The sequence below is a fragment of the Geotrypetes seraphini genome, chromosome 10 (assembly GCF_902459505.1).
Source record: "Geotrypetes seraphini chromosome 10, aGeoSer1.1, whole genome shotgun sequence".
NCBI classification, from domain to species: Eukaryota; Metazoa; Chordata; class Amphibia; order Gymnophiona; family Dermophiidae; genus Geotrypetes; species Geotrypetes seraphini.
Genome location: NC_047093.1, coordinates 45,867,780 through 45,893,629, shown reverse-complemented (window position 1 = coordinate 45,893,629; position 25,850 = coordinate 45,867,780). Strand labels below are relative to the sequence as shown.

At 41.8% G+C, this 25,850-nt stretch overlaps 1 protein-coding gene across 2 annotated transcripts in view; it reads left to right on the top strand.

Moving 5' to 3' along the window:
- Window positions 1-25,850, top strand: part of DNAH9 (dynein axonemal heavy chain 9) — a 366,622-nt gene that overhangs the window by 276,502 nt on the left and 64,270 nt on the right. For both annotated transcript variants that reach the window (XM_033960210.1, XM_033960209.1), the window contains exons 61-65: window positions 2,673-2,821; window positions 5,536-5,663; window positions 8,663-8,890; window positions 15,224-15,415; window positions 22,481-22,672. In XM_033960210.1, the coding sequence (XP_033816101.1) occupies window positions 2,673-2,821; window positions 5,536-5,663; window positions 8,663-8,890; window positions 15,224-15,415; window positions 22,481-22,672 (889 nt within the window). The remainder of the gene's footprint in view (window positions 1-2,672; window positions 2,822-5,535; window positions 5,664-8,662; window positions 8,891-15,223; window positions 15,416-22,480; window positions 22,673-25,850) is intronic.

The window sequence follows — 25,850 nt, the reverse complement described above, 5'->3', positions numbered from 1 at the left end:
TAGATCACTGGGGCTATTTTTTTTTTTTTTTTAAATTTAGGGGCAGAGGAGGGAGGGAGACTACTAGACTACCAGGACATTTTTTATTTTTTACATTTAGAGGTAGCATTGCTGGGTTCTCTTGGGTTGGGCGACTTAAGGATTTACTAAAAGTTGACCTCTTTAGATATTGGGGCTGAGAGAATATTCTTTAGGCAGATACACAAACTTTAATTGGGTCTGTAGGAAAAGCACACAGAATTCCTCAGTGTTCTCCCAAGCACAAAGATTAGTCAAAGTGTTCCCTGAAACTTGTTGAGTAGATTAGACCAAATGTTGTAGTAGACAGACACTTTAACAATACTTTAAAAAGGAAAGAGAGGAAGATGCTACAAAGTAAAGTATAATAACCCCCCCCCCCAGGGCCACCATCAGAAATTTCTGGGCCCCTTACTGAGCAATCCTATTGGGCCCCCCCACGCACCCCTTCCCCCCCCCCCCCCGGCCCCCCTTTCTTCCATGGGCCAAATACACACATACTTTTCTCTGTCGCTGCACTCTTTGACCAAAACATTTGTAAGCCTGCAACCACGTCAAGGTAGACTCTTTCAGCAGGGCCCTAACCTAACCTAAACTAAACTAATCTATACCTATCTATTCTAAACTAACATATGTCTAATACTGAACCAATAACAAACTAACAAACATCTGCATAATAAATAACTAATAAATAATAGTGCTAGTAGCTATAATTCACTTTTGAATGTAAAATCTCAGTTAAGGATTTCTTTTGACCTTTGTAGGCCAGAAGTAGATCACAATTGCACAATATTTTTTGTAACAAGTATTAAATGTGTTTTTATAAATACTGTAAGCTTAATAAATATATCAGAAAAAACTACACATCTGAGCGCATATCTGAACATACACATCTGTATGATCCCATCCTCCTCAGCTTGCCTATAGCTGCATCATGCATGTTAAAAATGTACGATATGTTGATATCTGCACCTTCCTTCCTTCCCATCCATCCTCCTCAGCCTGTCCTTACACATCCACAGCTGCATGTTAATGATGATGTATATGTTATGATGATAAATAAGTGCATATGAGCACATCATTAACATGCAGCTATGGATGAATATATAATGATGTTATGAGTGTGCACCTCTTCCTTCCTTCCCATCCTCCTCAACATGTCACATACAGCTCCGGGCCCCTGAATGCAGGACTGGTAGTACTGCCCTGATGGCGGCCCTGCCCCCCTCCCCCCCCCCATTTATTTTGTCCCTTCCAAGTGCCAAAATATGTACAGTAACAAAGATATGAAAACAATAAGACAAACAGTCCATAAAAACAAGGTAAAATAGTTGCATAAACTCTCAGATGCTCACAATATTAGAAAATCAGTCTCCTCTGAGATGTGCTGTACCCTGGAGTGTCGGGCATCTTTCTCTCCTCTTTCTTACTGGATGGTTGTTTTCTCTGCTCTGCTTCTCTGTAAGTGCTTCTAGTCTCTATCAGAATGGTTATCAATTGCTTACTGGTCACCATATCTCATCTGTATCACTAATATTGTTGGGCATGAATTATACCCAAGTTCTCTCTCCACTTCAGACAGATACTTTGTGGAACGATTGATCTCTCTCCACTCTTTAAAGACATGTTCTGAATTCCTCAGTGCTTTCTCTCCAGCTTCCAATCCTTTCCCCTATTAGCAACTTCACTCTTCACCTCTTTCTCTCTTGATATCCCCACTGATCTCTCCCAAGTGAATCAAACTGGCAACCCCTGACTCTTCTCAGTGTCATGTGGGAACCCAGCCTCTCTTTCCTTCTGTGAGCCCCAAGGGAAAGCTGTGATCCAGACTGGCAGCCCCAGTGCTTTTTCCTTCTCTTAGCCCCTAGAGCAGGAAACAAATGCTCCTGATTGGCCCCCAGAGTGGGGAACCCATCAGATGCAGTTGACACATCAACCTAACCGGACCTCTTCATGGAGTAAAAGCCTTACCTCTCTCTTAACTCTAGATTTTATACCTCCCACCCCAAACACCCCTGAGTTAGAAGGATGCTGAATGGAAAGCATAAAACTGATTACCATGCAATGAGTATGCACAGACTTTCATAATTGTTGCCAAGTCTGCAGGCAAAATGTACTCCCAGACTTTGTTCCTATGTGGTTTGAAAAATTCCCCCTTAATTATCAGTATGCCCCTCTTTTCCCTTCTATGACAGAGGTCCTCAAATGCAGTCCTCAAGGTCCACACCCCAGCCTGGTTTTCAAGATTTCTACAATTAATATGTATGAAATCTATTTGCATGCAATGGATGCAGTGAATGCAAATAGATCTGCTCCATGCTTTCTTCAGGTGTCTCTTTCCCAGTTGTTATGTCCACATAGCTCCACATGCCCTCACTCATGCAAGTAAGTGAGAAAGGGGGTTTGAAACCATCTCTAAACAACATTTTTAGTGCTACTCTTTGACCAGCAGGGGCCACCAAAATAGGAAAATAATCTTTACTTTTCTTTTCTGATCCTGAGCTTCCCATTTCTGCCTAACACACAACCCTGACCTGCAGATCTAATAATTCCGTGTTACATATTCATACTCTAATAACAGTCATGCCTGTTTAATTACTGTGGAGGAATTGCACTGAAAGATGCATCCAATTTGAAAAATTCTTCTTTTACAGGGACTTTGTTGAAGAGAAGCTAGGAAGCAAATATGTTGTTGGAAGATCTCTAGACTTTGCAACATCTTTCGAGGAGTCTGGACCTGCAACACCAATGTTCTTTATCTTGTCACCTGGTGTTGATCCATTAAAGGATGTGGAGAAACAAGGTACGTGGATCATGTGATACTGAAAGTTTTATCACAGCAGCACGGATTTAATCTTTCAAATCCCGACATCTTGACTTTTGGCAAATAAAAGCAATCTGTGTGTTGATTTTTACCATGTGTACTGTCTCAGTACTTACAAAATCAATATTTGTAGATGGTTCTTGCATTTTCTGCAGCCCTTTGTAAATCAGACTGAAAAACATGGAATAGTAGCTAGCATATTAGTCTATAACCCAGGAAAAATCTCTGGGACACGTTTTGTCACTGACTGTTTAATTTTTTTTCTTTATGTCTCCAGAAAGTAATGGAAAACAAGTCATTTGCCTTAATGGGCCTTTTTTTCATAACATGCATCTATGTATGTAGCTTATTTTATAAAGGAAAATATTTAGATAATAATAATAACTTTATTTTTCTATACCGGCATAGTCAGACGACTTGTAGGCGGTTCACATCGAAAGAAGGCTGGACATTCAGCGAATTACAAATGTGTGAGGGGAATGTTGCAGAAGAAAAAGGGTTGAAGGGGAGGGAATGTTAGAGGGGTTGGAATTGCCTGAGAGATTGCTTCAGATTTGTAGGGGGAAAATGCGTAGTGTTCCAAAGCTCAGTGAATTTGAAGAAAATCTCAAATCTTAAATATTTTCATTTGCAACAATTCAATATATAATAGCAATTTAATCACTCATCTTTTTCATCCGGTGATTTTAAAGGGGAACTCCCAACATGACATCATGTTTCACCAAAAGGCTGTATCAAGGTTTGTCCCCTATAACAACAGCAAATTACAAAAATCAACAGGTAACATTAAAAAGAACACCCTCATATGTCCACTAAATTTAACATTCATACCTTAACTAGCACACCCATCATCTTCGTTCAAACTCTTCTCAAAGGCAGCGGCGGCTTTTTTGCTTTCTCTTTTAACTATAATGAACTGACAGAGAAGAAAACCAATCACACAGAACGCTCACACCAACGTCATCCATTCAGTCTCGGAACAGATCCCACAAAGCGACATTGCATTCAGAATGTTAATCCGTTGCTGTTCACAATAATTTAACCAGCATTCATAGTTACCACCTTCCTACCCAGCTTTAATATCTCTGGGGGGGGGGGGAAGAATCACTAAATACTGGATACAGTTGCATTATATGCCAATGCCTGCAAATCACTTGAGTAAAAAAATTATATCATGTAGGATATGGACAAACACATATCAAAACTTCTTTCTAAATTAACTCTCTATCATTCAAAGCTTGGTTATGCTGTGTGTCATACAATATCAATACTGAACACCATTGTATGACTCACAGCATAACTAAGCTTTATGGTAATTGGAATTTGAACCCCTGAAGAAGGCAATTCTAGCCGAAACGCAGACCGTGTTGGGTCAGCACCACAGTTCATTGCTGTGTGTTGTACAGATTGCTATTGCCTGCACCATTTGGAGCATTTGCAAAGTATTATCACAATAAACTTCGATATCAAGTACCTCGCATCCACAGTACTGCTTTTGGTTTTGTCTTCAGAACCATACCAAGTCAAAGTATAGAGGATCTGTATTTGATCTGTATACCTTTAGGAGAAGCAGTGTGTGTTTAGAGCTCAGCCCTGGGTCCCACTTTAGTTTTGTGAAGTGTGAAGAATCCCTTGACTTTTTTTAGTTTGTGTCCAGTGTAAAGTGAATGTGATAGGACAGAGGTATGTAACGACCCTCAATCTGACAGGACTAAAGAGAAAAAAGCCCCATCCTAGAGCTGGAATACAGGAGGAGATACAGTGAAATAGATTTCTCCAAAGGGAAGAATCTTTGTGGAAGTGGATCCCTGGAATGAGAAACTGTTTGTTGAAATAGAAGGGAATAGGTTTGCCTTGTACCCAGGAAATCATTGCCCCTAAAGGACTGATGATTCTTCAAACGGATCATGGACACAGACAAGGGAAGAGTGTGGAGTATTTTAATGTGTATTAAATACTGTCTTGCGTCAGGACAGAGAGATTACCTTAAAGAAGTAATTGTTTTGCAATTAAGTTCAATAAAATGAGTCAGAGCACCCCTTACCTTTCTCTGAGTAATCTTTTGAAGAGTGTGTGTGCTGAGAGCAAAGATGGGAGAAGAACAGGATGAAATAAGTATTTTGTGGGGGCCCTGGGGTGCAAGTCCAGTGATGGACTACCTCATGAGTGGGACACCCCTTACACCATATTAGAAGCTTTACTAAAAGTCCAAATTAATGAAATGTCTTATTTCGCTTTTCAGCTTTTTTTTTTTTTTTTTAATCTAGTAAGAGCCTGTTGTTCCTCAGCCCCTATTGATTCTTGTATAAACAGTGACTCATTGTTGCAATATGCAAGAAGTGAAGCACACTGTATTGCAGGGGTAGGGAACTCCGGTCCTTGAGAGCCGTATTCCAGTCGGGTTTTCAGGATTTCCCCAATGAATATGCATGAGATCTATTTGCATGCACTGCTTTCAATGCATATTCATTGGGGAAATCCTGAAAATCCCACTGGAATACGACTCTCGAGGAACGGAGTTCCCTACCCCTGCTTTATTGCAATCGCACATCTTACCTTGTAATTATTGCATCAGGCCTCAGATAAGGACAGATGAGTTACGAATAACCAAGGGCAGCATTAGTACTTTTTGAAAAAAAAAAAAAAAAGTTTCTAAATATGAATGGCGCTGGCAAATGTTTCGTTTCTTATAGGGAAGAAACTTGGCTACACATTTGACAATGGGAACTTCCACAATGTCTCCCTCGGGCAAGGTCAAGAAGTGGTGGCAGAGCAAGCCTTGGACTTAGCTGCACAAGATGGTCACTGGGTCATCCTTCAGGTACAAGCATGTGATCAGTGAAAAAGTAAAGAATAAATAATATAAAATCAAACCTTTATTAGTCCTGCCATTAAAAAAAACACAGGGGGTCTTTAATGAAGGCCCGCTAGCCGATTTAGTGTGCGCTAAATGCTAACACGTCCATAGAATATAAAGGGCGCATTAGCATTTAGCATGTGCTAAATCGGTTAGTACACCTTAGTAAAAGACCCCCCAATGAGTACATTTGAGCACATGCTTTATTCTTGGGAGAATCTACATTATTTTGGGTCTGCAGTCTGGAAGAGAGAATCTCTTATTTTGAATTTGCACAACTTAATCTTCCTATAAGGTTATTATCTTTCATTCAGTTTGTTTGCCTGAATGACTGTCTCTTGAGCAGAATTTTAAAAAAAAATATCTTAATTGACTGTATTGAAAACAATCCTATACAAATGGGAAAATAATAGTAAAGGTGGTTATTTTAGAAGCTCTATTCTTGTTTTGGATGTCTATATTACAAGGATGTTCAAATCCCAATTTTACAGAGGTAGGATATAGACATCTAACTCTGCAATACTCGTGTGTCTGTAAGGCAAGGGTGTGTGTTTTGGGTAGGATTAGGGAGGCCCCAACATATAGACATCCAACTCTGATCACAGAAGGAGAAGGGGCAACCATGTATACAAATATGAAAATCAGTATTTAGACCTGGTACTCATCACGTCCAGGTTACAGAAAGATGCTCTGATTGAGGAGGACGTGGGAATCCATGCTAAGCAACCTTTATAGAAACGGCATTCAGCATAAATCTTTCTGGTGCCTAACTCTGGACATCATTATAGAATTCCCCTTAGTGTTTATATTTTTACCCGCATTGAGTAGAGACCTCCATGATCTGGATTAAATTAGGGAATGTTTCAAAGTAGGCAGTTTTCTGTTTCAGAACTGAATGGTGTTTTGAGGAAAAACTGTGTCCACAGAATGGTCCATCAAGCCCAGTAGCCCGATCTCATAGTAGCCAATCCAGGTTATTAGTACCTGGCAAAAGAAAGAGTAGCAACATTCCATGCTACCGATCCAGGGCAAGCAGAGGCTTCCCCCATGTCTTTCTCAATAACAGATTATGGACTTATCCTCCAGGAAATTGTCCAAACCTTTCTTAAAACCAGCTACGCTATCCGCTCTTACCACAACCTCTGGCAATTCGTTCCAGAACTTAACTATTCTCTGAGTGAAAAAATATTTCCTCCTGTTGATTTTGGAGTGTTTGGCAGGAGGGAGTGGCTGTCCTTCCTGCCAATCTCAGGGGTGGGTGACAGGGGGTCCTCTGCCCACAGAAGCCAGCTCAGCTGATCAGAGCATGGGAATTTTCCCCAATCAGCTGAGCTGGTAGGATTCCCCGAAGCTGCGGTTTCGGGAAGTCCTGCTGGCTCAGCTGATCGCGGATTCCTGTGCTGTGATCAGCTGATGGCAAGGGATTCCTCGGCAAAGATAGGTGATTGAGCCACCTATGTTTGCTGTCATGCAGGCACAATTCTCTAACCAGCACTGATTAGAGAATCGTGGGTAAGACAACTGTGCCTTAAGGTAGAAGCAATTGTGTATAGGACAGCAGTTCATGTTTGACATGTGATTCTCCATCTCCGAAACTGGAATCGTATAAAGAATCAATTCTATAAAGGTCGCTTGTCAATTCTATAAAGGTTGCTTAGCACAGTGTTTTTCAACCGCTGTTCCGCGGCACACTAGTGTGCCGCGAGATGTTGCCTGGTGTGCCGTACGGTCAGGGCCGCCATCAGGGCAGTACCACCAGTCTAGGGAGAGGGGCGGTCCGCCCCACGTGGACAGGAGAGAGCTGGACGGGGGACCCGCGGAGTTCAATACAACTCGAGCCGCGAGGCTCGTCTTCTGTTCCTGCCTGCCCTGCAGCTAACATATAGCCGATCGCAAGCGTTCCCCGATGTCAGCGCTGACGTCGGAGGGAGGGCTTAAGCAAAGCCTGCCCTCCGACGTCAGCGCTGACGTCGGAGAATACTTCCGTTCGGCTATTTGTGTGCGGCAGGGCAGACAGGAAGCAGAAGACAAGCCTCGCGGCTTGAGCTTCGTTTTGCTGAGAAAGTTGCAAAGATGGGCTGGGAGGCAAACATGGAACACAAAAGGGGGGAGGGAGTGCGTTTTGGACACAAGGCATGAACTTGGGAGAGAGGAAGGGAGGGAAAGAGATGCTGAGGTGGGGGAGGGAATGGGTTTTTGGACACAGAAGGCATGGACTTGGGAGAGAGGAAGGGAGGGAAAGAGATGCTGAGGTGGGGGAGGGAATGCGTTTTTGGACACAGAAGAAATGGACTTGGGAGAGAGGAAGGGAGGGAAAGAGATGCTGAGGTGGGGGAGGGAATGAGTGTTTGGACACAGAAGGCATGGACTTTGGAGAGAGGAAGGGAGGGAAAGAGATGGTTGTGTACACGGGGAATAGAAGAAAGGAGAATTTTTGGTCATAGGGAGGGAGTGAGGTACAGATAGTGGCATACCAGGGTGGGGGGGGGGCAGTCTGCCCCACCCCGGGTTTACGTCCCAAGGGGGTGCACAGCTGGCCACCCTCCAGTGTTGTCCCTAGGCCGGCAAACTGCGGCTCTTTAGCCACTTGAGTGCCACCGCCGCCAACGGTGTTGTTGGCGGTGGCAGCATTATAAAATACTTTCTTTGTGTTTATTTGATTCCTATTCAAGAGAATTACTTTATATATGGTCAATATAGGCACAGAGTTAAATTTTTTAACATTTTCTAATGGTGGTGTGCTTCGTGATTTTTTTCATGAAACAAGTGTGCCTTTGCCCAAAAAAGGTTGAAAAACACTGGCTTAGCACTTGCACTCTGTGGGAGATGTCACTTAGAATCCCTGTTAACTTCTTTTTCATACTACAAGACACATCTGGTAATAGAAAGCAGATGTGGAATTATGTATTAAGCATGATTTTATATAATATCATTCAATATCTGGCTCCATTTCTCCCTTCTAGAACATCCACCTGGTGGCCAAATGGTTGAGTACCCTGGAGAAGAAGCTGGAGCAGCACAGTGAGGGAAGCCATGAACAATTCCGAGTCTTTATCAGTGCAGAGCCCTCAGCCTCCTCTGAGAGTCATATTATCCCACAGGGCATCCTGGAGAACTCTATCAAAATCACCAATGAGCCTCCTACTGGAATGCATGCCAACTTGCACAAAGCTATGGACAATTTCACTCAGGTAAGCAACGTGAGGAAGCCACTTAGCTTCCAGAGAATCATAAAGAGAATGTGACTGTTAAGAAGAACCATAGGACCCATCCGACTCCTTTGAAATAGACACTCTTCATTAAGAGGCCCCGATCTTTCCAGATTTAATAATAGGAAGAGTAACTCTCAAAAAATACTTCCATGGGAAAAATCAGCATTTCCCAACCTGTGCATCTTTCCATGGAAACAAGTCATCACTTCCTGATGCTCAGGTCTGGATCAGTAGGCTCTGCTCCCAGCAACAATCTGCAACAAAACATATGAACAGAGAAAGAATATTAAACAGTTCCTTTTTTTGGAGGGAGGGAAGGCAAAAAGATGCCTTATGGTTGTTGAGAAGGTTAAGACAGATGGGGAGGGATAGTTTTTGTTTTTGAAGATAAATTGGGGATGGAGGAGGGGCATCCATTAGAACATAAGACTAAGAACATAAAAATAGCCTTACTCGGTCAGACCAATGGTCCATCAAGCCCAGTAGCTCGTTCACATGGTGGCCAATCCAGGTCACTAGTACCTGGCCAAAACCCAAGCAGTAGCAATATTTCATGCTACCAATTCAGGGCAAGCAGTGGCTTCCCCCATGTCTTTCTCAATAACAGACTATGGACTTTTCCTCCATGAACTTGTCCAAACCTTTCTTAAAACCAGCTACGCTATCCGCTCTTACCACATCCTCTTGCAACGCGTTGCAAAGCTTAACTATTCTCTGAGGGGAAAAAAATTTCTTCCTATTGGTTTTAAAAGTATTTCCCTGTAATTTCATCGAGTGTCCCCTAGTCTTTGTAATTTTTGACAGAGTGAAAAATCGATCCTCTTGTACCTGTTCTACTCCACTCAGGATTTTGCAGACTTCAATCATATTTCCCCTAGCCATCTCTTTTCCAAGCTGAAGAGCCCTAACCGTTTTAGTCTTTTCTCATACGAGAGGAGTTCCATCCCCTTTACCATCTTGGTTGCTCTTCTTTGAACCTTTTCTTACATAAGAACATAAGAATTGCCGATGCTGGGTCAGACCAATGGTCCATCGTGCCCAGCTGTCCACTTACACGGCAACGAGGTCAAAGACCAGTGCTCTAAATGAATCCAGCCTCACCTGCATTCGTTCCAGTTTAGCAGGAACTTGTCCAACTTTGTCTTGAATCCCTGGAGGGTGTTTTCCCCTATAACAGACTCCGGAAGTGCGTTCCAGTTTTTCACCACTCTCTGGGTGAAGAAGAACTTCCTTACTTTTGTACGGAATCTATCCCCTTTCAACTTTAGAGAGTGCCCTCTCGCTCGCCATACCTTGGAGAGGGTGAACAATCTGTCTTTATCTGCTAAGTTTATTCCCTCAGTATTTTGAACGTTTTGATCATGTCCCCTCTCAGTCTCCTCTTTTCAAGGGAGAAGCGGCCCAGTTTCTCCAATCTCTCACTGTATTGCAACTCTTCCAGCCCCTTAACCATTTTAGTCGCTCTTCACTGGACCCTTTCGAGTAGTACCATGTCCTTCATCATATATGGCGACCAGTGCTAGACGCAGTACTCCAGGAGAGGGCACACCATGGCCCTGTACAGCGGAATGATAACCTTCTCCGATCTGTTCGTGATCCCCTTCTTAATCATTCCTAGCATTCTGTTCGCCCTTTTCACCATGACGGCGCATTGCGCGGACGGCTTCATCGACTTGTCGATCAGAACTCCCAAGTCTCTTTCCTAGGAGGTCTCTCCAAGTATTCATGCATGAGATTTTTGTTACCGACATGCATCACTTTACACTTATCCACGTTGAACCTCATTTGCCATGTCGATGCCCATTTCTCGAGCTTGATTATGTCACGTTGCAGATCTTCGCAATCCCCCTGTGTCTTCCCTACTCTGAATAACTTCGTATCGTCCACAAATTTAATCACCTTACTCAATGTCCAGATTGCGCCACTATATCTTTCTTGAGATAAGGAGACCAGAATTGAACGCAATACTCCAGATGAGGTCGCACCATTGAGCAATTCAGGGGCATTATAGCATTCTTAGTCTTGTTAACAATCCATTTTTTAAATAATTCCTAGCATCCTGTTTGCTTTTTTGGCCGCAGCCACACATTGGGTGGAAGGTTTCATCATATTATCTACGATGACACCCAGATCCTTTTCTTGGACGCCAATCCCCGAGGTGGACCCTAGAATCCGGTAAATGTGATTCAGGTTATTCTTCCCAATGTGCATCACTTTTCATTTGTCCACATTAAATTTCCTCTGCCATTTGGACACCCAGTCTTCCAATTTCCTAAGGTCCGCCTTCAATTGTTCACAATCCGCATGCATTTTAACAACTGTGAACAGCCTTACTGGGTCAGACTAATGGTCCATCTAGCCCAGTAGCCCATCTTCACAGTGACCAATCCAGGTCACTAGTACCTGGCAAAAAAAACAAAGAGTAGCAACATTCCATGCTACCGATCCAGGGCAAGCAGAGGCTTCCCCCATGTCTGTCTCAATAATAGACTATGGACTTTTACTCCAGGAAATTGTCCAAACCTTTCTTACAACCAGCTGCACTATCCACTCTTACTACAACCTTAACTATTCTCTAAGTGAAAAAATATTTCCTCCTTTTGGTTTTAAAAAATATTTCTCTGTAACTTCATTAAGTGTCCCTTAGTCTTTGTAATTTTTGACAGAGTAAAAAAATCGATCCACTTGTACCTGTTCTATACCACTCAGGACTTTGTAGACTTCAATCATATCTCCCCTCAGGCATCTCTTTTCCAAGCTGAAGAGCCCTAGCCTGTTTAGCCTTTCCTTAAACGACAGCTCCATCCCCTTTATCATCTTGGTTGTTGTTCTATGAACCTTTTCTGGTTCCAGAATTGAATGCAATACTCAAGATAAGATCGCATCATGGAGCAATACAGAGGCATTATAACATTCTTAGTTTTGTTAACCATCCCTTTTCTAATAATTCCTAGCATCTTGTTTGATTTTTTTTGCACGCTGCTGCACATTGGGCAGAAGGTTTCAGCTTATTTTCTACAATGACACCCAGATCTTTTTCTTGGGCTCTGACCCCCAAGGTGGACCCTAACATCTGGTAACTATGATTTGGGTTATTCTTCCTAATGTGCGTCACTTTGCATTTGTCCACATTAAATTTCATCTGCCATTTGAACGCCAAATCTTCCATTTTCCTAAGGTCTACCTGCAATTTATAAGTCTGCATGTGTTTTAACAACTCCTATCCCATGACTCTTTAATTTTCTCAGGAGCCTCTCAGGAGGAACTTTGTCAAAAGCTTTCTGAAAATCTGGATATACCACATCAACCGGCTCACCTTTACATAACATAACATCATGCTTATAGACCACGTAACCTTAAGTTCAATGCAGTTAACGTAAGAGTAATAATAAAAATAACATCAAAGGCACATAGAACTAATTGGCCAGATACTTTGAGAAAAGGTAAGTTTTCAACTGGGTTCATAGAGACACTGAAGATGATGCTGAGACTGGAAGAATGGAGGGGGGGAGAGCACCGCACTGAGAGCAAAACAGCTTTCACTGCGGTTTTAAAGGGATAGTGTGGGGATTGGAGGGGGCAAGGGGCCATTGCAGAGGAATTTATGTTCAGGGTACTATAGTGTCTTGAGCCTGCACAGTGTCATCTAAAAGTATGTGCTGGTTTGTCAGTGTGGGGTACTTTCATAAAAGCCCTTTTATTTGCAAATTGCACTGTAAAACAAGCATGTATATTTCTGCAAATATTATACGACACTGCTTGCAGCTACACTCATACCATATTGATATCACACACAGCATGCGTGAAATGCACGGTGAAAGTGTATTCAGGGTATGCTGCATGCATTCAGTGAACCATGCTATATTTTTGCTGTAAATTGGATTTCTGAAGGACATTTCTTTATTAAAGCAGCTCCTCTTTCTCTAGGTTTCTTTCTCTCTCTCTGCTGCTTACTGCTCACTCATACTGTGCAGATACAACTCTGCAGTAACATGGGGGCTGAAGCTCTCGAGCAAGGAAGCTACCTCATAGACTTTATCCAACAAGCAAGGCAGTTCATTTTGAAAGCTAGTTATTTCCCTGCAGTACTTCAGGGATCTGTAATTTATTCCCCAGCTGGAAGAAGGAGCCTTTCTCTGGATCAATACTCATAATGAAATCTGGAAAATCAAACTTTTAAGGGATACACATTCGATAAATGGAAATTATTAGCAGTTTTGCTGTATCTGTGGGTTCTTAATAACATCAAGCGTCCTCTAATTTGGGACCGCTTAGTGGCAAATGAACTGTCCAGGTTGCCTCTATTTAAAAAAAACAAAATTGATTACGTACTGCATACATATTTCTGAAGTAAAATTATTCATCTCTGTGCTGTGAGGTCATTCTTTGTAATCTGGAACTGCAAAAAATGGAGGTTTTTTTGACCCATGATTGAAGTCAGTCTGTACGTACAGCAACAGAATAGCCTTCGTGTTGTTAATTGTTTGGCTGGCATATTTCTGAGGTCTTTTTCCTCTGAGAAAAGAAATTGGTTGGGACACATGAAGTGACAACATTTGACCATGCCTGGTTATATGAATCTGTTTATTGGAAATATTGTGTGGAACATAGTAAACAGCAAGGAAAGATGATTTCCTTAGTTTCCTTAGTTCCTTAGTTCGATTTTTACGCACATGCAGCTTTGACATGCAGCTCCTGATTGGATAAGGCCCAATTTAGTGCAGGAAGAGGCGGTCGGAGCATACCGCAAGTGATTTCCTGCACTCGCGGTGCTCCGGCTGCTCTCCTGCTGCCCTCTCCCACTGCCCTCTTCAGTCTTCCCCATGAAAAACCATATTCGCAGTTTTTCAAGATTCGAGGGGGTTCCTGGAACGGAACCCCCGCGAATATCGGGGGAGTACTGTGTTGGCCCAGTTGGACTACTGTAATTCTATTTATTTGGGTATTAAACAGGGCAGTTTAGATCATCTCCAGTTAATACAGAATACAGCGGCCAATCTTATTTTTGGGAAAGAGAAAATACGACCATGTTTCCCCCATTGCTGAGAAAAATCCATTGGCTTCCGGTCCATCATAGAATACAGTTCAAGTGTGCATGTGTGGTTTTTAAACTCCTTTATGGAATATTTGACTCTTTGATTCCCCTTAGTGGGAATTCCTTTAGATCCTACTATTCAAGAATTACAACAATTCACAAATTAGCATTTCCTTCTCTGAAAGGTATTAAATGCACTGGGAAGCTTAGTAAATCTTTTACCTTTAAATTGGTGAGAATTTGGAATGGACTTCCAGATTCTCTAAGACTGGCAGATCAATTATTTCAATTTCGAAAAAGTTTAAAAACCTAGTTGTTTTCACAATAATTAATTTGATTTTAGCTATCTTATAGTAATTTTAAGCAATTCAACATACTTTTTTCTAACTTTTTCCATCCATCTAATCTAACCAATTTCTGGTTTTATCCCACAGTTTTTACTTGTTATGTTTCATTTTTTAATGAACAGTAAACCGAGTCGAGCTCCTTAGGGAGTAGATTCGGTATATAAAATGAAGATTAGATTAGATAACCATAAGGCTACTACTCCTCTCTTGTTTATTGATCTAGAGAAGAACACTTGTGCAACATATCATAATGGGGTCCTTTTATTAAGGTGCGCTAACTGATTTAGCACACGTTAAAGATTAGTGCATGCTAAATGCTAAGGCATTAGCATTTAGTGTGTGCTAATCTTTAGCATGCGTTAAATCAGTTAGCGCGCCTTAAACAAAGGACCCCAATGTGTAACATGTCTAGGAGTGTAAGATTGCAGCTGACGTGTGTTCAATGGGCCTGATTCCGTAAATGGCCTAAATTGAAATGCCTAGCAAAATGGTCTCCGCCACATGTCGGTCAAATGTAGGCACCATTTACAGAATTGCACCAGTATATTAGGTCAGTGTTTTCCTGATCTGCATACCGGCACCTAACTCAGATGCCTACTGACAGCTACCTGATAGCACACCTATACTGTGCCCCTAACCATGCCTACTTTTTGGATAGGCACAAGCAACTGCGAGTAGACACCCCTAGGCGTCGCGTGGATATCCACACGCACCTTAAATTAATGTTTTCAGATTTGTTTTTAATTAGATTTTAATGGTGTTTTCAATTAAAATGCCAATTAACCAAATTAAAAACATATTAAATTGCACTTGAAAATTGGCTAGGTGCTGATGATGGTTGGCACCATTTATAGAATTCTTTCCTATGTTTTTATCTACTGATAACAATTTTCTCTGTGCCTCTCCCTTTCTGTCCTTCTCTTTCTACAGGACACTCTGGAAATGTGTGCCCGAGAAAATGAATTCAAGAGCATATTATTTGCCTTGTGTTACTTCCACGCAGTGGTGGCAGAAAGACGAAAATTTGGGCCCCAAGGCTGGAACCGTTCCTACCCCTTCAATACTGGAGACCTCACCATCTCAGTCAATGTACTGTACAACTATCTAGAGGCTAATGCAAAGGTGAGTGACAGGGAAGAAGCATTCATTCAAACTGGTGTCTGAATATACCTGAGTTAAAACCCAAAGCAGCAATATTTAATTATTCGATTTTCTATACTGTTCTCCCAGGGGAGCTCAGAACGGTTTACATGAATTTATTCAGGTACTCGAGCATAATTCCCTGTCTGTCTCGGTGGACTCACAGTCCATCTAATGTACCTGGGGCAATGGGGGAGCAGATGACTTGCCCAGAATCACAAGGAGTAGTGTGGGACTGCATGCACAACCTCAGGGTGCCTAGGCTGCAGCTTCAACCATGGTGCTGCATTCTCAGACATAGTATGGTAACAGATAACAGAGTAAACATTGACAAAGATGGCAAAACATAGCTAACAAAGCATGATAACATAGCATGGCAAGTATTGTTAGGCAAAACAGCATGGCAAACATAGTTTTACAAATCATGGTTAATATAGTATGACACAACTTGGTTAAATGGCAAGGCAAGCATGCATGCATGATGAAACATATCATGCAACAAACTACCTACCAGCATAAGATCATTAGGACTAGTGAATTTCAGGGAAGCTATAAAAACACACCTCTTCCCCTGATCCTCTGCCAATCCAAATCCCCTGGACCCTCGGTCAAAGGGCCCCAAATGTTCTACTGTCTTGAGTCTTAAAAGCTGATGAGCTCCATCCTATGTCTGACCATACCACGTTCTATCATACAATGTTCTATTGTACTACATCAGGACTCTAGTGTGGGCTAGGATCTTCAAATTCTTTGTGAAACTATTAATAGCCTGTCCCTTCCAGCATTTACCACCCATTCTGTAACTATTTTGTGATGAAGTGTGTTAGGGAAGCTTATACCACCATAGTCCATGTTGTGCCTCTTCTCTGGTGTGAAAGCTATGTGAGAAGAGCTTATATTCCCACTGATTCTGCTGCGCCTCTTCTGTCATTAGTAATGATTGAATACTTTCATTTATTATAAATGTATGTTTTCTTTATAAATATTTTCAAAAATTTAACAAAAATAAAGTTAAAAAAAAAAAAAAAGTTAGGCCAAACTAAAGAGATCGTGCTGGCATGATTATTGCACTTTTCAGTGCCATTGCTTGCATGTATAGTGGCATGAACTATCTGGATTCAGTTAAACACCAGCTGAAAATTTACTCCAGTGTATGTAAATATATCTTGTGTTTGTTCATAAAGGATGGCCTGAAAAGCAGATCACTTTGGGAGACTTCTGGACGGGTATGAGGAAACTGCTGTTCTTGCTAATTTATAGCTTGGCATGGTGTTAGAGACCTGATTTTTGCTCTTCCCTACTATAGTGTTAGTATTCACTGCTCACTCAGCGGGGCTTTCTTTGAGAGAAGAAATTAAACTGAGGTCCTTTTTACACTGCCATTCTTAAAGACCTCATAGTAGTTAACCGATGCTAACAATTTTGAACCCAATATTTGTGGACAACTTCTGAATTCCAGCCTGCGCTCTGATTGATGCCCCCCTGCAATACCTGTTATGTTTGATGCATCACATTTAATTTTCTCACCTTGCTTTTCTAAAGACCTGGTGTGATTTTTAAGCTGGCCCTCAGGGTTACCAAGATTAGCTATATTCCATCTACACCCAGCTCCTACTGTCAACCCTGTAGTGGCTCAGGAAGTCTGAGATCATCTGTGCTGTCCATTTGCATTGATCATCATTTCACCTACTTCCTCTTTTCCCTTTCTTCACACGCTGCATGCACCCTACCCGGCTCACAGAGTGATGGTCCAGAGCGGGTACAGTGTAATGGGGTAAGACTTTGACATAGCTGGCAAGTATTTCAAGGGCAGCACAGATCTTGGGTGTATATTGCATGTTATTTTATGTTCAGGGGGGCTCCATGGAGAGTTCACGGAATTGGTATTGGTTAGTAATCCATTGTACATTTAGAGGATTTGCAGTGTTAAAGGAAAAGAAGTATTTCTGCCCTACATGCTTCCTTGGTTATTTATCCCTGACAAGGCTTAATGTTTTGTAAGGATATTGTTTGGACAACCTGAGGATATCTGCTGCCTACCTCCCAGTAAATTCTTGCTATGTATTGCTTAGTAATTCTTTGCTGCCGGTTATGCAGTTTGTAAAGTGCTGCTGCTTCTTGATTAACCTGCCCCACGCTCTCCTAGCTCCTGGGTGTACATTCTGCCTCCTCTTGGGTATACATGTTGCCTACTGCCTCCTCTTGGCTGCACTTGCTGCATATTCCATTCTTCATGCTCTTAGATGCATTTCAGCTGCTACTTTTTATTTAAGTTTGAATTGCCCAAAATCTTATCTTCCAAAAACTAGATAAAATGTCTTTTTCAAGTCAAAGAGAGGAAATTTAGAAATAAGCGTTGCCATATTGGGAGAGACCTGTGGTTCATCAAGACCAGTATCCTATTTCCAACAGTGGCAAATCCAGGTCGCAAATACTGTACCTAGCAAGATACAAGAAGAGTAAAACAGATTTTATTCTGCTTATCCCAGAAATAAGCTGTGGATTTCCCAAAATCCATCTCAATAATGGCTTATGGACTTTTCTCTTAGGAATTTGTCCAAACCTTTTTTTAAACCCTACTGAGCTAACTGCTTTTACAATATGCTTTGGCAATGAATTCCATAGTTTAATTACACAATGAGGGCCTGATTCTATGTATAGTGCCAAAAAACTTGGATGCCGACTAGAACTATGCTTAGTGTGATTCTATAAAAGGTATGTATACCTTATAGAATCAGCAGCACCAGTTTGCATCAGCTTTTAGGCACACCTATTTAGGCCAGGAAAAACCAGACCTATATCCCTGTACCTATCTTGTACACACATTGGACATATTCTATAACAGTGCACATATATTCTAGGAACGCCCATGATACACCCAAGCTCCTCACCTGGCCACACCTCCTTTTCAGATTTGCACACTAGAACTGGCACACAGCACTTTATAGAATATACCTACCAAGTTGTACATATAACATTTAATTAGATCCAATTAGGGTCAATTATGAGATTAATTGTCACCAATTATTCTTAATTAATTTGTGCATGCAAATTGGTTGTGCTCACTGATTTGCATGCACAACATTAGGTGCCATATACAGAATTTGGGTGTGAGTGAAGAAATATTTTCTCCAATTTGTTTTAAATTTACTACTTCATTGTATTGTTGGAAAAAGTAAACAAGTGTTTCATGTCTACCCGTTCCATCCAGTCAGTATTTTACAGACCTCTATCATATCTCCCCTCAGCTGTCTCTTCTCCAAGCTGAAGAACCCTAGCCTTGTTAGCTGTTCCTCATAGGAAATTTGTCCCATCCCCTTTATTATTTTCATTACCCTTCTCTGTACCTTTTCTAATTCTGTTGCTTCTTTTTTGAGATGCAGTGATCAAAACTTCATATAAAATTCAAGGTGTGATCATACCATGGAGCAATACAATGGCATTATAATTCACTAATATATGGTATATGTTTATATCAACATCATGTTGAATACCATTAATCTTAGTGGGACATATTGAGATTTAAATGGACCCCTGATGCAGGCAGTGTAGCTGAAACACAGCCCATGATGGGTCCTTGTTCCACTACTGTTTTATTTGCATATGAGTTGAATTTTATTAAATTTATTTGCCAGCTTGATTATTTGGTTAACTCTGCTCTTTGTTTTCCTTGCTATTTGGTGCAGTTTTTTTCTTCTTTTTTTTGTGTGTGCCAGAGCTCTGTAATCAATGTCATTTCTCTGTGTGGGCAACCAAATCTTCATGCCTCTCTCCTAGCCAATTCATAAATATATTTAAAAAGTAAAGGCGATATTCAAAAAGATTAAAGGGACCAATATTCAAAGGATCTCTGCTCCTAACTTTGAAAGTTATGCTCATAAATTGGTCTCTTTGAAAATTTACTAGTGCTGAGTGCTTAAATTTTTATTCAGCATTTCACTAAACTCTTAAATTTAGGAGCATAAAATGTAAGAGGCAACAGGGGTCCATTTAGGGTGGGGAAAAAAAGTTAGGAGCTTAGCATGGATGTTCAGCACTAGGCTCATAAATCTAGGCAAACTGATGACAGGCCTACATTTATGAATTTTCAGCTGAAAAGTTATGCTCCTAAATTTGACTGAAAATAGGGCACAAATATAGAAGGCTAACTTAAGAGCATAAATGTAGGCTTGATCACTTAGACCTGCTTGAGAGCTGGTGTAAATGAAGGCACACACTTTAAGCACACCAGCACATAGACTAAAACAATTTTATAGTTTACTAGTCTTTAAGCCCGTTACATTAACGGGTGCTAGAATAGAGTGTCTGTCTGTCTGTGTTTCTTTATCTCTCTCTCCTTGGCTGCTGTCTGTGTCCTTCTGTCTCCCCCAGCACACCCCTCCCCCAAAGCAGCCCCCTTTCCCTCTCCCTGTCTCTCCATGGCCCCTTCTGTCTGCCCCCAAAGCAAAACTGTCTGTCCCAAGCACACCTCCCCCCCAAAGCAGCCCCTTTTCCCTCTCCCTATCTCTCCATGGCCCCTTCTGTCTCCCCCTAGCACACCCTTCCCCCAAAGCAGCCCCCTTTCCTTCTCCCTGTCTCTCCATGGCCCCTTCTGTCTCCCCCCAGCACACCCCTCCCCCAAAGCAGCCCCTTTTCCCTCTCCCTATCTCTCCATGGCCCCTTCTGTCTCCCCCCAGCACACCCCTCCCCCAAAGCAGCCCCTTTTCCCTCTCCCTATCTCTCCATGGCCCCTTTCCCTCTCCCTCTGGCCCATGAATTAATCCCCCTGCTTACCTGGCCTGCTCCTCTTCAAAGCAGACCGCGATCGTGGTGGCCGGCCCCAGTGAACTTCGCAGGCCGCTCCCCAACCCAGAAGCACGCTCCCCCCGACGCGATCCCGTGCGTCAGAGGGAACGTGCCACCGAGACAGGAAAGCGGCCTGCGAGGCCCGCCAAAGCCGGCCAGGATCGCAGGCTGGCCCGAAGAGGAGGATCAGCGGCAGCAGCGGTTCCAGCTTGGTGAAGTGAGGGCGGGAGGTCTGCTGAGCTTCTTTCGGGTTGGTGAGGGCGGGAGGAGGGGCGTGGCTAGAGTGATCATTGGCCGGGTTCTAAAATGGAACACGGCCACGGATCACACACCACGGCCGCAGTAATCACGCTTTTTTAAAAGCGCATGCGCCACTAACCTTTTATTATATAGGATGTGCCTATGTGCTAACCCTGAGCTTCATCCAAACTCCATTTCTGTGCATGCTACCGGCAAAGTAAGCACCCTCATGTTATAGTGCATCATTTGGTATTTTATAAAAGGTTAATTGCTTGTGTATATGGTCACAGACATACAGGAATGATTTTATAAAATAAATTATTTGCTTAATGTAGGCCTACGAAATAGAAGGCCTTAAATCAACAGGATAACTGTGCTAGCTTCTGAATAACTGTGTAGTGAGCAGTTAGCTACATGGGGAGTTTTACCACTCCCTGCTTGATCCATAAATGGCTATTGCCTCCCCCCCCCAAAAAAAAAATATATATTCCTTACCGAATTGCTGTCAATAGGACATTCTATTTTTACTTTATGACCCCTTCCCAACATGCTGCCTCTAAATTTGCAAGCAGAGCTTTCCTATAAAAATATTATGTTATGTTAATCAGGTTTTTTATTCCGCTTTTACCTATTGAGTTAAAGACCTACATCTTTTCCATGTCCTTCTCTAGACTTTAGGGCACTGTAGTTTGTACATGGAGTGTGCTGATGTGTCTGCTTTTTCTTGTCCTCCTCCTACTTCCTTTTTCTTCTTGCTTCTGCTTGCCTATTCATTTTTGAGTTCAGTTCAAAATTTTTTACATTGCCCATAAAGTTCTTCATATTGGACTACCTCTCTATCTTTATTTGTTGCTGATTCCCCATCGACCATTACATTTTTTATGTTCTTCAAATATAATTCCTCCCCTTAGGGAATTAATACTTGCCTTAGCGTAGAATTGTTATGTGGCATCTATTCTCTGGAACAATGCCACTAGTGCCTGTATAAAATATGCACACTGCTTTGATTTTAGCCAGAGAAAGGTGGTATATCAAAATCCCACCCCCTTCTCCATTCCCCACTGTCCCCTCTGAGCAGTGTGGGATTCCTCCACACACAGTCCTGCCAGAGTGTTTTGTTTTTTTTACTCTGTCTGTACTCTGACTTGTTTTGTTAAATTGCCATGATGGTTTCTGAATGGTAGTATACCAATTTCCAGTAAATAAAAAAATCATTATGTGCTGTTTCTTTCCTCGTCTATTGGTCCTTAAACTCCTTTGATATTTTGTTATGAAAGGCAGTTTAGTAAATTTGAATAAGCAATAAACATTTTAAAAGCTGTCTGTTGAGCAAGCCATTTGTTAAATGAGATATAAATTATGAAAAACCCAACCTGGACATCACTTCTACATCCTAAATTTAGGAGCCTGAGTCTTAGAACCCTTCAGTTTAAAACTTTTCAGGCAAAAACTTAAGGATTCAAGATTCACCTTGCAGTTGTCAGTGTTTCTTAATTTTTCTAACATTGGTTGCTGTAGGAAGGTTTAACCTGGATATTTGGTACTGGACCATATCCACTTACCAACATCCGGGTCTTGAGCAGTGATCAAAAGTTATCCAGATACAACTTGATCAGGGCCAGTATCTGCATAGCTATCTGGGCAACTTAGGTCTTCAATTTATGTGTTCCTAATTGCCTGGATAGTTATCTGAATATGATCAATGTCTAGATATCTTCTGGCTCCACTTATGCTCCGCCCATAGGCTCTAAATGATAATTCCATAGCAGACGGGCATGATATTCAGTTGTCCTATCTGGTTAAGTGCCGTTGAATATCATATCAGGGACTCATGTAGGAACTATTCATGTCTAGTTAATGCCTGTTGAATATCAACCTCTGGGATTCTATATGTTACTGAAACTCTGCCTAAATTTACATATATAATTGAGGATCTTGGCAGTGTTTGAAAGTTGATCGCTATTTGAATGCTACAAGTGAAGTCTAAATGTATCTCTCATAGTTTATCTGCTAATTGTTCAGGTCCCTTATGATGATCTGCGTTACCTCTTTGGAGAGATTATGTATGGAGGTCATATCACAGATGATTGGGATAGGCGGCTCTGTAAAACCTATCTAGAGGAGTTCATTAAACCAGAGATGATGGAGGGAGAGCTGCTGTTAGCTCCAGGATTCCTCCTACCTGGCAACATGGACTATAACGGTTATCACCAGGTATGCCATGTATACATTTTCTGTGCAGGGTGAATCATCCAATAGCAGAGCATAGACTTTTCATAAATGTTTTTGAGCAGGGTTCCATTATGGACCGAGTGGCATGGTTTCTTTAGCAGTTTTTTTTTCTTGCATGATGTAAAGAGCCCATTTCTCTTGCTTCAGTGAGTTGCAGCCCTGTCCAAAGAATACATTTCACAGTTACACTCATGAACTCAGTTCTCCCTGTGATATTCTTCTGGCCAGTGTATAGATCTTTGGGATTCTTGGAAACTAGGGTATTAAAATCCTCCCAGGGAGATTAAATATTTGCAATAGTAGGAATATAATGATATCTTTTATTAGATCAAGCCCCCAAATCCATATAGATTTACTGTTCATTATCTTTCTGGCTTCATAAGTGTGAATCAGCAGATTGTTTTTCTTTCTGTATCTTTGGGAAACTCTTCACTTAAGCTAGCCAGATGCATGTATGAAAGAATAATACTGCTTGTTGTTGGGCTATGAGCAATTGTTTATTGTTTATTGTTTATTCAGATTTTTGATTAAACGCTTTTTCGAAACTACAAAGCGTTGAACAAGGTTTAAAATAACATTTAAACAAGTTTAACAATTAAGACATATATTTATATAAAAAATTACAAGACTGACGGCAATTACATACTGGGTAAATACGGAACCGAAGGCCCCTAAACACAAATAGGAAGGAGGGGAGAAATACAATTGATATAGAAAATGTGAGAAACATTTAAGGTAAACACAAAAGGGACTGGGAAAAAGAATATAAAAAACAGGAATAAGTTAATCTCTAAATTTCAGTTAATCAATTAAAAGCATCTTTAAAAAGAAAGCATTTTAAATTGCAATGCAATGATGGACTCGAAGCCTTGGCAAAGACAAGAATAGAGTTCCCAAGGGTTTGAAATTATGTCTGTTGCATGGGAATGTGTGCAGGAGCAACATGCTAACATGCCTATGCTTCCCTATTAACTGTATTCTTTTAAAGTGATTACAGGGAATTTATGAGGAAAAATTCAATCAGTATATGGATAGGTGTTTGAACTAGAGGAAGGGGATAGCAGATGTAATAAAAAAAATTCTGGAAGTCACTTTCAACAAAAACATTACAGCAGTAAAAACAAAACAGCCGCCCCCCCAAAAAAAAAAAACACCAAACAAACAAACAACCACAACAACCACAACAAACAAACAAACAAACCCAAAAACAAAATACAAGAAACATGATTTCAATAAAGGGAAGGAGGTGACCAAAATGAAAACTTAACAAAACACATCTAAAGGGGGAAGTTGCCAAGTTGTACTGTTTTACTACAGGGTTTCATTACTTTCCCCCTAAATATTGGTAGAAGGCTATGAGCACATATGTTTATAGTCTAGCCAATAAAATATTTGATCTGGAAAACCTAGTAGCAGATATGGACTTGAACAATGTGGCTGATACGGAGACGTGGTTCAATGTGTCTCATGAATGAGATATCATATCATATCTAGCTATAACTTATTCAGCTGGGATTGAGATGGCAAAAATGGAGGTGGACTGGCTTTCTATGTAAAAAAAAAAAAACCAATATTAAAGCATCTGAAATATAGAGAGTGTGGGGAAAAGTGAAAGTCCTATCTGTGTTGGAAAAAGGAGATGGTATTTTCTTCCACACTGGTGTAGTCTACAGATCTCAGCTAAAATGGAAGAACTAGACAGAGACTTGATTGATGATATTGCTAAAGTGGGAATGAAAGCGGAGTTGATAAGTACCTAAGTTTCGCCATACCAAGACAGACCAATTATCCTGTTTTCAGCAGTGGCCAATTTAGGCCACAAGTACCTGGCAGTCTCAGAAGAATAAAACAGATTTCATGCTGCGTATCCCAAGAATAAGCAGTGGATTTCTCTAAATCTACCTTAATAAAGGTTTCTGGATTTTTCTTTTAGGATCTTGTCCAAACGTTTTTTTATGCTGGGGGGGTGGGGGGGATGTTACTGCATTTTTTGGCAGCACATTTCAGAACTTAATTACACATTGAGACACCAATTTGTTCAAAATGCTCTATTTAATAACTGCATTGCATGCCCCCTCCTGTCCAGTCCTTGTGTTTTGAAAAGAATAAACAAGGAACGTGGCATGTCAGTGCAGTAGTGACTGACAGTGATAAACGGTTCTTTATAATTCAAGTTGACAGAGCTACAGGTAAATGTTTCTGTATACTAAGGGGCTCATAATCGAAAGAGAAAAACGTCCAAAAACTGGCCTAAGTCGGCACTTGGACGAACATTTCTCAAAAACGTGCAAGCGCCGAAAATAAAAACAAGTTTTGGACGTATTTCTAAACGACCTAGGTCTTCATAGTGCCGCTCAACGTCCAAAGCTAAATGGGGCGTTTCGGGAGACATGTCAAGGGCGGGAGTTGGGCGGGACATGGGCCGGCTTAGACTTAGTTGTACAGCATGTATAACCGAAAGTTATACAGCCCAGGATCGACGGAACTTGGACGTTGTGACTTAGACCATGTAAAACATGGTCTAAGTCACAAAAACCCACCTAAAGTCACCAGATAAGCACTGCAAACACATAACACAGACCCCCACACACTACCCCAGTGATCACCAAACCCCCCACCCCCATAAAAATTTTATTCACAACTTTAAATTTCAGCCTCCAGACCATCATCACCTGGCCGCCTGGCATAGGAAAGCCTAGTCGTCCAGCCCAGAGGCAGCTTAAATCATCTTGGGGGTGGGTTAGGGACTAGAGAGCTGCACGGGAACGGGGACGACGGGAATCCCGTGGGACCCGCGGGTTCCCCCTTCGGATCACGGGGATCCCATGGGGACGCCCCTAGGGTCGCGGGGATACCGTGGGGACGCCCCTAGGGTCGCGGGGATCCCATGGGGACGCCTCCGAGGGTCGCGGGGCTCCTGCGGAGCTGGATGTACTCAGTCGCGTGGCTCTTCTTCTCCCTACCTTCTCTGCTTGCAGCACAGAGCCGAACGGAAGTCTTCCCGACGTCAGCGCTGATGTCGGAGGGGAGGGAGGGCTTAAACAAAGCTTAAACAAAGCCCTCCCTCCCTCAGACGTCAGCGCTGACGTCGGGAAGACTTCCGTTCGGCTCTGTGCTGCAGGCAGGGCAGGTAAGGAGAAGGAGAATAGCCTCGCGGTTC